Below are 12,892 nucleotides of genomic sequence, written 5' to 3'. Positions count from 1 at the left end.
CTTATAGGCATTCAGAAGGGGCACTCCGCATGTGATTGGAGATGTTTGACTGCAGCGCCGCCTTCACGCTGTCACAAAATACTTTGGAAAAGAAAACTGCCCACTCATTATTTAGACAAAACCTACTCTTCATAACAAGGAAAACACTTGTTGAAACTGAGTTTTGAAGCTAAATATACCCAAAATATAAGCAAAGAGCTGTTTTGTGCTAACAAAAAACCTTTTGGAATTATTACCTTTTGGGGTGATTCTAAAATGTAGGCACCTTTAAGATGTCTATCATTTTAAGGTTAATCCCAGTGCTTCTTTGGCAGTTTTTGTAGATGCTGTGCTGTAGAGTTAGCTCTGTAATCTTCTCCCCTTTTTAGATTCTGCAGGCCACGGCTCATCTCAGCCTGTATCGAAGTCTTCCAGCTCCGTCTCGCTGTACAGCAATGGTTCAGATGGGACTGCCATCTTTGGCCAGTCAGCTTCCTCCTCCACCAATGACCTGACGACCTCACTCCTCTCCGCCCTGCAGGCTGACGGCTTGGAAAACTTCAACCCTTTCCTGCCCATCAACCTCCTACAGTGAGTACTGCTACAGGGAGACTACAGTACTGAAAAATAACAGTGATCTAGGTGATAGCCATCTTTATATTTATACAATTCACCCTGCTGGGATTATAATTATATTACAGCTGTATTCTGACTGAGGGAAACAGGCAAAGATGAAAGTCAGTAAAAGTCCTCAGCACGCTACTGTATTACATATATTTCTTTTTCTGTGTACTTGAAATTATGATGTTAATGTTATTCCTTGACAAATGACTAATTATTGACTATTAATATATTGATTGATTTCTTTTCACACTGTTATTGTATATCTACCCGAACCTAACCTCACATCCAACACAGCATACACAGAGAAACCACAGTTAACTGAAGTTTTGGTGTCAAAATTTTGGAAGTATGGACCAAAAAAGTCAGAAAGTTTCTACATGTACAACATACTCAGGTAAAAACCATTTAACAGATAAAATGAGGGCATCAGTCTTTCAGAAATTAATTTTGAATTTAGTCATCTTACAGTCGATAGTGTTTTAAATGATATACTATCTAACTGCATTTTTTTATCAGCCAGAAGATTATTTTATCATTACAACTGGAGAATAACAGTTTTAGGCTTAATGTTTATTCAGTTTGAAAAGTAAAAATATTTCACATCATTTTATAATGTATTAGTTTCAACAACATTCATTATTTTCTTCTTGTTTCAGTTTTTGTTTCAGTTTACCTTTTTTCCAGTTTACAAAAAAATGTTTTTTTGTTTTTTTTTATCTTAGTTTTATTTTAGTTTATTATACCTTAAGCACACACACCCACATGAACACTCTCAAAAAACACAAACACTCAGTGAGCTCTGTGATGTGGCTGGATGTTTTCACTCCAGATCACTGTCAGACAGCGACACATCAGAGGCTCAAAATCACACTCGGTCAACTACAGGTGCGAGTGAGAGAGCAGGTGAGTGTGTGTGTGTGTGTGTATGTGTCAGGTAGAGAAGACATGGCCATGTCTAAACTAACCTCTTTAACCTCAACAGCATGTTCACCTAACTGCTGCCATAAGTTCATTCTGCTTTGCAAGGAGGAGCTGACCAAAAGGCCTCTATTCACACCAGCGTAAAGGATTTACACTGCAAATGGGACCAAATTCCAGATTTGAGATTTGTCCTTATTTAACATGATAGTGTGGCATAAAGTACACAGTTTTTCCGCTCACCCCAAATGTAGTTAGTGAGCAAATAGATTTTATCTGAATTTTGCTTTTTTAGTTTTGCACAGGAACTCAGTGGCTAATGTAGCTAACACTGGAAGCTTATAACCTACTACTTAGCATCATACAAACCCTGCAGTGTAATGCTTAGAAATGCATCCAGTAGTTCAGTGATCTCAAGCAGACTTGCTTATGTGGTTTCTGACACTGTATGATATACTATCATCGGTAACACTTTCTATGAATGTCACCTTTGTAATCATCTACAAACGCATTCATAACATGTTATAATGCATGCATAAGACATTATAAACATAGCTATAAATATTTATAAAAATGCATTATACGTTATAGCCATGTTTATTATGCATTATGAATTGTTAACATAATACATTATAAGTACTGATCATAACAAATTATAAGAGCTCATAAGTTTTATTTGTCCACTCTAAGTAAAGTGAAGCGTACTGTACTAAAGCCTCCTCCAGTGTTAAGAGTGAGGCTTCAAGTTGAAGTATTTACTGAAGGATTTACTGAAACACTAAAACATACACAATAAAGCACATTACAGGCTTCAAATGTCAGAGTTTAAACTAGTGCTGCCATCAGTGTTTTACCCAGTGTGGGAAAGGTAATGTGCACCACCGTTAGCTTGGTATTTGACTTTACGCTCTCCAAGATGGGACTGACTTCTTTGGCACTGACATTATAACATGTTATTAACGCTATTTATAATGTATTATATTAACAATTCATAATGCATAATAAATATGGCTATAAAGTGTAATTCAGTGTAATTCATTTTTATAAATATTTATAACCATGTTTATAATGCCTTATGAATACATTATAACATGTTATAAATGTGTTTATAGATGCTTACAAAGGTGACATTCATAGAAAGTGTTACCCTATCATCTATAAAAATGGCCAGCAGTATGGACACAATTCTAGCTTCAAGATGACTATTACTGTCTATTAGCTACTTGTAGTAGCTGCTTAGCTACTTTTGTCCATTTTACTTTGGTCCAGTGTAGTGTGGGGAAACAACATAAGCAAATCTATTTAGAATTACTTTAAAAACCAGGAGGCAAGTGTGTGATGATTTAGGCTTTTAGGTTTTTTAATGCTAATTAGTGGGTTATAAGCTTTCATTGCTGGTTAGCTACAGTAGTGTCATGGCTCCAGTGCAAAACTGAAGAAGCAAACTCCAGATAACAAACATTAATATGAGGGGGAATTACATAAAATAAATGATGGTTTCAGAGCAGTATTACTATGTTCATTGAGGTGAAATGGGGTTATCAGCAATATGTGTGCTGGTTGAAAATGAAATTATAACCATTTGATGCTAACGAGGCATCTTTAGTTCTCAAAGTGAGCAAGTAGAGCCACTTCTGGCTAAATGTGGATTCTGTGTGAAGGGCTGGTGTTAGCAGCTGTCCTCTGTGTTTGTGTGTGTGTGTGTGTGTATGTGTCTGGGCCCCTCCAGGCGGATGGTGCTGGCCCGGTTCCCCACGCTGGCTGGTTTGGTCCACAGCCCTGTGCTACCCCCTGGGCTCAGCCTGGTTGGCTCCGCCCCCTGTGAGGGATACACAGAGCAGCAGACCAGCTTCCTGGAGCCCTGCGGCCAGACCAGAACCCCCGTGGGTAAGACCAGGGGCAAGAACGAAAAGGGAAATGGGCCAAAATTCAGTCCAACGATAGTGGAGAAGTATCAAGGCTGCCGTGTAGGGCAGGAGTTCCAGATCCTCATTCTGGAGCATCCTTGTCCTACATGTTTTAGTGTTTTCCCTGCTCTGACACACCTGGAGGATATTTCACAAATGAGGATTTTTCAGTAAACTGGATAACATAAAGGCAAAGTAAGGAGTATACAATAGAAGTGCCTGCATTGCTCCACTTCTCCTAACTCTCAATTGCAAATATTAAAAACATCTCACTGGTCCTAGGCATATTATTCATCGAATAATTGGGAAAAAAAATCTTCTTAACCATAATTCAAATTGAGTTAAAATCTAGTGTCTGATCAAAACTTTAGGTACTGCGCTGCAGATTGCGTAGTTATGACAACATAACTTTTTTTTTCTTGCAGAAGAGAGACTTTGATTCTGTGTGAGATACTGGATTTCAGAAGTAAAGTTATGTACAGTGACCAGTGACTGATGCAAGTAGAAATTTAGCCAACATATCATACAAACATTGTGAGCATTAACTGTTACTAGGTGGCTATGTCGTGACAAATTAAGTAACGGTAGTATGTGTCGGCTAAAGTAAATTAGTTGACAAGATGTGCAGAAATAACTTACCTAGTTAATTAAAGTACTTGCCCAGAAGAAAGGAAAGGAGTAATTAAATAAAAATTGGAAATAATGCAGTCTATAATAAACTCAAAATTCTAGCTAGCTTGTTCACTGGTAGTGACTCAGACTTAACTAAAGAGACTTTGGTTTGTGTGGGAGAGGGTTGTGACTGTAATTCTGAGTGGTACAAAGGAAGTACAAGTATATTATTTCACATTCAATAGTAAATTAATGCGGGTGCCTATGGTTAACAGCGACAAAACACATTAAGGAAATCAGCTCACAGCTCCTTCAAGTTATGTAGCTAACTGAGGAAACATCCTTTGTGAAACACTTATTAAACATTAACAAACCCTTATGAAAGCCCTCTGTTGCTGGGGGGTTCAAGAGAGTACAATTGGCCTCAATTCTAACCAATGCAGCCATCTGTTACGTAGCAGAATTGGCCATTAATGTTCTCCTCCAAGCGTGTAGGATAGGTCTACTGCAGAACCAAGGTTGGGAACCACTGGTGTAGGACAGAAACTGAGTGCCTTTGAAGAGAACAGGCTTATTTTATGAACAATAACTGTAAAGAGAGATTGGCTTTTATTTTGCCTGTCTGGCTGTTTTAATGTAAAACCTGTGAAATGTGAATGCTCTTTTGTTGGGTGGTTTGCAGGGGTATGTTACTAATTTACTCAGTGCATGGAGTTAACCTCTGAACCTCCTCACTCTTGCATGGGTTTCATCATTGATTTTAAAACTGCATATTCTAATATCCAAAAAATCCTGCCAGTATGTTTCATGACAAGATGTTACATTATTTCACCTGTTATTTTATCTAAAGAGTGCAGTTATGATGACTCACTTGTCTTCTGAAGTGTGATAGATTAATGCACCGTTTTCTCTCACTGATGTTTGTAGTTATTTTTCTCCCTTGTTTAGGTTGTGTTCTGCATGTTTTATTTCACTGTTGGATGGCTTCATGTTTTTTTTTCCTCCTTCAGACCATCCCCAAATGTTTGTCCCTGTTCGGTTGTTAGAAATGGGCTTCTCTGTGAGACACATCTACAGAGCCATGGAAGCTGCAGGTACCTCCAAGATGTTTGTGATCTATGTTCAAACTATCTTATTCAGATTTTTTCTATGACTGCTCTTAAAAGACCTGCTACTGTTCTGGCAAGCAGTATGCTGAGCTGTGCGTTGCAGTGATTTTTTCATAGTTAAGTGGTAAATATATTTAGGTATGATTTAAAGTGGCGTAAAATCACTGTAATGCACATATTTGATTGGCTTAATCATTTTGTAAGACAACGACAAAACACTGTATACTAAACTACACGGATGTTCAATAACGTGTGTGTATATTAAGTGTTATACAACTGCTTTGAATGTTGGACACTCGGCTTTAGCTTACAATTATGTTGCGTTTACATGTTGGCGCTTGAAAATAAATCCTTTCATACCTCATCGTGTCATTGTGGTATGCAAGCGATGGTGGCTTCAAGCCAAGCAAATGTTGGCATGGTGTCCACGTCATTGGTGAAAATGGATGATCAGAGGAAAATCCTTAGCAGTATTGGTTTTTTATTTAATGTCGGGGGAAAAAAGGGGGCATTTTCTGTTATTTAATGTTTTGTTGTGTGATACTGGGCTCACTTGGACTTCAGCAATGAGATGTGTGGCATCAGTGGCTCCCAAAAAAATCAACATCTGGTTTATTCCATCTACCGTGGCTGACAATAAGAGCTGAACTCTTAAAAGGAGCATTTTGCTGACCACTGTGGTACAGTGCCTTTGCCACTGGCGGTGACAGAATTTTCCGTCACTGGTCAGAATATCTGCTTTATCATTGACGGCCTACCACCAACATGTAAACACTGCATTAGATACAAGGGCAACAAGAGAGATGTGTTTGTTCTGCATTCCTTACTTCCTTCACATCATTTGTCTTCTTTATTTGCCTGTCTTCCTCTTGTCTGTCTTGGCTGAAACAATACACTATCGCTTTAATTGAGCCTGTGTCTTCTTTATCACCATCATAATTTGCTGTCTCTTGAATAATTAGTTGCTTGTTAGTATAATAAATCATATTCTCCCTGAATATTGGACATATTGACAAACTAAAACTCTGAGTGCTGGATTTATTTTACCAGAGGAGCTACTGTAATCACTGGAATCACTAGCTAGATCTGTGGTTTAATCCAGTTCAAATCTGTAGTGTCCATAGTTTTATGTTAGTAATTCAGAAGGTAAGTATTTCCTGTAATTTGATGTATGAGATTTTAATTCACCTAATGCTAATGAATTACAAAATCTGATTATGCAGTATGTTATTGTTATTGAGTGTGTGCTGTGCATGCTGATGTGCACAGTCAAGCTATGATATTTTAATCCAGGGTTTTGAGGAAAGTGCCCAGATACTTTATCCTAATCACACAACACATGACACAACCCCTGCTAAAATTAATCCAGCTTCAACAGAGTCTTTCTGTTTGTGTTAAATCCTTGGAGTGCTTTTACTGATTGACCTTTGTCTTGTGACTTAGGGGTCACAGGTGAGGTGGACTCTGCTATGATTGAGGTTTTGGCGAGCTGGATGCTGGAGCACCCACTGACTGAGGAACAGCACGCAGGAGAGGGCTCATCAGCAGGGGGTGCCACTGACACACCCTCATCAGAAGGGCCAGAGACAGTCCAGTGCCCGGAGTCTCCAGCTACACTTAGAGAACCCAGCGAGAGGTAGGAATATACACATACAAAGAGCAAGAGAGCCAAGAGCCTAAAGAGGATAATACAAATACAAATGGAAATACAAATACATGTTGTCTGCAAATTTTGTGCACTTCTGGTACTGAGAGAATGCACATTATAATTCCTCATATTTCTCTGTATGTATGTGTATGTGTGATAGTCTGTTAGCTGGGCTGGATCTGGTGGAGAGAGAAAACTTCTTGGACGTCCATCTAACACGGAATAGGCCTCCACCAGCCCGGAGACAGCGCTCAGGCCTGAGCCAGCGCACATCCTTCAGGAGAGCAGGTCCACATGCACAAATAAGCATACCAGACTCAGAATTTTTAGAGCAATAAACCAATAAGCAGAGTTTAGAATCACTTGGTATATTAACACGTTTTTGTCTTATAGGCAGTAATTACTTACACAGTGAGGATAGAAGCACATAAACTAGACACCAAAATGTATTTTTACACATTACATTCAGTATTTTAAATATTTTAGAAAGAACAAGGAGCTATTAAATTATGAGTTACATACTGTAAATATCTATTTACAGGCATTTTTTCAAGATATCTGCCTCAAGATTTGATCACCACTTTTTTTAAATATAAGGCATTCTATATATTAGTTTTATTATAACTTTGTTGTGGTCATTTTCGAATCAGAGCTCTGTTCGTCTTTCTGTAAGAATCAAAAATTTTTTAACAGCTTTATAGCTTCTTATTAATTACTGGAAGCCTGTTAAGTTGCGCAGGACTAATGTGTTCATCATCATTTTATGCATTTACCTGCAACTTAATTGGTTGTGCATTATTAAAAACAAACTTTTGACTGGTAGTGCACAATAGATTGTAGATAGAGATAATTGTAGATAATACATAACGTGAATAACATTTGTTCTTACTGTTTAGATTCTCCGTCGCCTGGCCCAGTCCCAGCCCTCTACAGACAAGAAGTGGGCGTGTCTGAGTGGCCAGAGCGGGCGGAGACTCACCCGTTTGCAGCAGAGGAGGAGTCGGAGCTGGGCTACATGGACGACCCATACCAGGAGGAGCCGTATGAGGAACTGCTTACACCTGAATTCATCGCCTCTGAGAGAGACACACTCTGGATGGTGGAGGTGCTGAGCAACATCTGCTTACAGAATGGGCTTCTATGATGATGATGATGATGATGATGATGATGATAATAATCATATCCTGTACACTGTAATGACTATCACTCTTTACATTTTCATTTTTTTCTCCAATATCTCTTTCTTCTTTCTTTTTTCCCTCTTATCTTTTTTCCTCTTTTTCCATACTCTCTTTATTTCCATTTTTGCACTTTGTTTCTGTCTTTTGCTTTTTCACTTTTTTCTCTCTCTTCATGTTCTTTCTCTCTTTCTGCTCTCTTTTCATACTCTCTCTTCATGCCCCTTCTCTTTTTCTCTCTTTTTACACTCTTTCTATCTGTCTGTTTCTCTTTTTAAACTCTCTTCTCTCCTTGTTCATTCTGTGTCTGACTGTTTGTCTGTCTATGTCTCTCTCTCTCACAGGCAGGAGAAGAACACACTGAGGCTCGTGAGATGGTGGAGTGTGAGTTGTGTAGCACTCTCACTCTGCAGTTTAACACCCACATGAAGCGTCATCACCCGGGCTGCGGTCAGAGTGCTGGCCGCCGTGGTTACCGTAGCAACGGAGCTTATGTGGATGGCTGGTTTGGTGGAGAGTGTGGCTCAGGTAGCCCCTATTACCTGCTGTGCTCAACCTGCAGGGAGAAGTACCTGACTGCTAACATGGGAGAGCTCAGCTCCAAACACGAAAGGTGAAGGACGTTTAGAGAGGTAGATGAAGATGCCTTATATGATGAGAGGGAGGATAGCGAGGATAGTAGAGCTGACCTTCCATAGCATAATATTGCTGTTTCCTTTTCTTAAAATCACACCAAAGGGAACCTTACACAGTACATTTCTTGTAACATCATAACAGGGACATTCCTATTATATGGAACAGAACGTTATGAATGGTGCTTATTATCTGTCAGTACTTCTAAATGTAAAAGTCAGTGTTGTTGTATGTTGCCAGTATCAGTGTACCAGTACAGACAGTATGTATCACCCAGCTCTAGATTTAGAGGTTGTAATGCATTGATGGTGTTTTTTCAGAACAAGGGGTCTGGCGTCTGATCTGATTGGCCGGTTGGACAGTACCTCTGATGGTATGTGTGCTTTTCTTTTGACCATTGGCTAAAGCTCTGCCGAATACAGTGTTAGATGAATATGACATGACTAAAAAAATAGATGGCTTATTTTTTGTTTATATCTTTGTGTGTATACATTAGACGAATGGGACCCTGGACACCAAGAGGACTCTGACTCAGACAGACTGACTGGTTTGGAGGATTTTGGAGTGCTCTTGAGGCCTTTGGGGCTCAGTGAGAAGAAGCTGATCCCGGACCCCATACCCTTCATTGAGCCCGACCCACTTGGAGCCAATGTTACTGGAGACAAAAACCTGCAGTACAGAGGTAACAATGATTGCTGATGCTGTTTGCAATCATTGTTTTCAGTCATTTGAAACCATTGTTTTTGCAGTTAAACGGATAAGTTTTAATATTCTGTTCCTGCACAATTTCACAGTTTTTGCATAATTTGTAAGAAATGTTAGATGTGTCCACAATGATGAACAAAGCTATAAATGATTCTAAAATGACTGAGGAAGTTGTATAACATCAAAGAGTGAAGTTATAATAAACTTAATATCAAGAAAAAAGTTTCAAATATTACTATCCAGAGTGACATTAAAATAATATTAATATCCAGAGAAAAATAACAGAATTAATATCCAGAATGACTTTGTAATGTAATTAATATCCTGAATGAAATTTTTCTTAAAATATTGTGAACATTGAATAAAAACCTAGTCTGAGCCTGTTGTCTGAAGGCAGTTTATACAGTGAGAGAGCACTGCCGGCACATTTCACCTGCCCTGATATTTAGTGGCTTTGTTTTCTTTCTTTCTTTTCTTTGTTTTAATATTGTATGTGTGTCTAGGTGTGGTGAGCACAGAGCTGAAGGGCTCGGCAGGTTTGCTGAGTCTGGGGGAGCAGGCTGCGTCTCTGAGAGAAGCTCAGGAGAGACTGGTGGCTTTGAGGAGAGTGACAGGCACTGCCCAGATCCTGCTGGCATACAGCATGGTGCTGAGGGCCCTGTCCCAAATCTCCTCCACGTAAGACACCTCTCCTCTATAGCTCTGTGTGCACGAGAGAGTGTGTGTGTTACACAAGCACATGTTTAGGAACCATATAAATTAAGTTTTATTTTTATTATTATTTATTTACAACCCCATTTCCAAAAAAGTTGGGACGCTGTGCAAAATGTAAATAAAAATGCAAATCATGTAAACCATATTTTTAAAGGGAAATACTACAAAGACAACATATCAAATGTTGAAACTGAGAAATTTGATTGTTTTTTGAGAAATATATGCCCATTTTGAATTTGATGCCAACAACATTTGCCAACAAATATTTTTCAATAAACAATAAAATTTCCCAGTTTCAACATTTGATATGTTGTCTTTGTATTATTTTCAATGAAAAATAGGGTTTAAATGATCTGCACATCATTGTCATTTGTTTTTATTTACATATTTCACAGCGTCCCAACTTTTTTGGAAATGAGGTTGTATTATAAATATATTTTTATGTATTATTGTTGTGTTTTGGGTTATTGGGTGTAATGTGAGTGTGCATATTAGAACTTACTGTCACTATTGACTAGGGCTAAGGATTGAAATTTAGCATCTTTATGGTACTGACTAAATTACATCAATACTATGGAGTATCGGAAAAAAAAATGTGACTTAATACTACAAGCCAAAAAGTATGCTAGTTTCTAAACAATAATATAGACTACTGAATGGATGTCTATATTATATTCTATCAGCATGGTATTATCACCAGTGCTTATTGATTAGTCTGCAGTCTTTCACTGAGACTTACAGAATTATACCAGGTGTTTATACCCACTTTCTGCATCTCACACTTTTTTCTTGTAAGATATAATAATTAATTAAAAAGAAGGTATTGAAAAAAGTATCATTCAGGAATTGGTATCAAAGTTAAAGCATCTGCTAATATGGATATCTAAAGATTTTAAGCTGTACGCAGCCCTAAATTAGACTGGGTCTTGGTTCAGTTAATCTTCAGCTAAGGAAAGCTTTTGTCTATGAATGTGATGATCTAAAACAGTTTTAATACATAATATACACTTCTGGTCAAAAGTTGGTGGACACTACTTTTGAAATTTAAATTTTTTTGAAATTTAACAAGAAAAATCATGTTGCTCATAGTACTTATTTGGTATGAAAAGCAGGTTTTGCCTAAATATTGAATGATTTCCCAGACTACGATTAAAAGCCATTTTGAAACTCTACTGGCCCAAAAGTGGTTTAAACACCTGAAAGGTTAATTATAAGGGGACAAAATGGGTGATCTTTGGCATTATTTCCAAGGTAGGACACTGGTCAGTTGAGCCTTCAGTTTTGCAACTTCTTGCTACAAAAAAAAAAGAAAACCCTGCCAAAACTACCAAAAAACTTCCAAAGAAAACATCTCAGAAAGTCGCTTATGCAAAACGTAGAAATACTCATTGTCCCCATTTTCACAGACAATGAAGGTTTGGGAAAAATGACACATTTGTTTGCTATTTTTCGCTCACTCACTGTCTCTCTGTCTCTCTCTCAGTAGTTCAGTGTGTAATCAGTCCAGTGGGCTGGAGGCTCTGGGCCTGGCAGATATTCGAATCCTTGTGAGGCTGATGTGTTTGGCAGCAGGTGGGCGTGTCCACATGGATGTGGACCAGCAGGGCTCAGGACGGGGCTCTGTGAGTGACAGCACAGGCTCCGCCTTCCTGTCCTTCCTCAGCTCTGCTATTGGCAGCTTGGTGTGCCACAGTGCTACAGCCTACAGAGAGCTAGTGGACATATGCACTCAGGTACATACAGACACATCCAGAGACATATAATTACACATATAATAACATATAATTAGACACCGTCTGTTATAAGTAGACAATGATGATCAGAAATGTAATAATTGCAGAATTAACTGACCTCATTGCTTCGCTTGCGTGTGACTAAGTATTTTCATGGGTCATGAGCTTGCTGAGTGTTTTCCTTTTGTTAGCTCCTACCTAATAAAATGAGGGCGTGTTTAATGTATATTAAGTGCATAGGAGGGCATTATGGACATAATTAGCTCATGCTATGTAAACGAGGGACTGCTGTATGAACGTGTGTTTACACATAGCAGAATCTGAATGATAAGTTGTGCTCAAACATCATCTTGTTTTGATATTGTTTTGATAACACCTCTGCCTTCTACGCTGTAGACTGGGGTTCAATCCCCGCCTGGGTAAGCACCCTACACTATACCAATAAGAGTCCTTGGGCAAGACTCCTAACCCTACCTTTGCCTACCTGTGTAAAATGATCAAATTGTAAGTCGCTCTGGATAACAGCGTCTGCCAAATGCTGTTAATGAAATGCAATTGTTTTTGTTATTCTCGGTGCACAAATCTGTGCTTGATTCTGCACAACCACTTGCCACAGCATAATGATGACATTAGAAGCATAGACACATGTTCCTCCACTTCATTTTTTAGTAGTGAAATTAACTTACTGTTAGAGAGTGAGAAACGTGATAGAAAAGTGCCTATGTGGTCAAATAAGGTCCTGATGATGCCTCCACATTGATAAAGTGATGTGGTGGAGAAGAGAAGGTGAACAAGAATTATGAGCCCACCTGCACATATTAGTAGTGTGCTTTATCAGCTCTGACAGATGTTAAAAAATTTAATTAAAATATATTTTTTTAATTCTTATGTACTTCAGTATTTGAAATAAAGGAGAACTTTAAATTTAATTAATTCCTCTGTGCATACTTGAATACTGTGTGTTCACTAAAAAGGCTTGTAAAGTGGTCTCCTACATTGTTTACATTGTGATGCTGTCACTGTCCATTTTTCTGTTATTTACTTTATCGTTTACTAACTATATCTCTCACTCTCTCACATGATAATTCCATATTTCTTTCTTGGTATAAACTCTTGCTGGCTGCTTTGCTCT

At 38.4% G+C, this 12,892-nt stretch overlaps 1 protein-coding gene across 5 annotated transcripts in view; it reads left to right on the top strand.

Moving 5' to 3' along the window:
• The window catches only part of LOC118819677 (probable E3 ubiquitin-protein ligase HERC1), a 101,978-nt gene that overhangs the window by 57,487 nt on the left and 31,599 nt on the right, over window positions 1-12,892 (top strand). For 3 of the 5 annotated variants that reach the window (XM_036587517.1, XM_036587518.1, XM_036587515.1), the window contains exons 44-54: window positions 369-570; window positions 3,251-3,408; window positions 5,051-5,134; window positions 6,593-6,785; window positions 6,958-7,085; window positions 7,694-7,902; window positions 8,320-8,588; window positions 8,929-8,981; window positions 9,105-9,290; window positions 9,817-9,991; window positions 11,511-11,760. In XM_036587517.1, coding sequence (XP_036443410.1) covers window positions 369-570; window positions 3,251-3,408; window positions 5,051-5,134; window positions 6,593-6,785; window positions 6,958-7,085; window positions 7,694-7,902; window positions 8,320-8,588; window positions 8,929-8,981; window positions 9,105-9,290; window positions 9,817-9,991; window positions 11,511-11,760 — 1,907 coding nt within the window. Of the gene's footprint in view, window positions 1-368; window positions 571-1,432; window positions 1,507-3,250; window positions 3,409-5,050; window positions 5,135-6,592; window positions 6,786-6,957; window positions 7,086-7,693; window positions 7,903-8,319; window positions 8,589-8,928; window positions 8,982-9,104; window positions 9,291-9,816; window positions 9,992-11,510; window positions 11,761-12,892 lie in introns of all 5 variants that reach the window. The other 2 variants (XM_036587519.1, XM_036587516.1) reach the window with 2 other exon arrangements.

Source organism: Colossoma macropomum, unplaced genomic scaffold (genome assembly GCF_904425465.1).
Source record: "Colossoma macropomum unplaced genomic scaffold, Colossoma_macropomum, whole genome shotgun sequence".
Lineage (NCBI taxonomy): Eukaryota > Metazoa > Chordata > Actinopteri > Characiformes > Serrasalmidae > Colossoma > Colossoma macropomum.
This window is presented reverse-complemented; position numbering and strand designations above follow the sequence as displayed.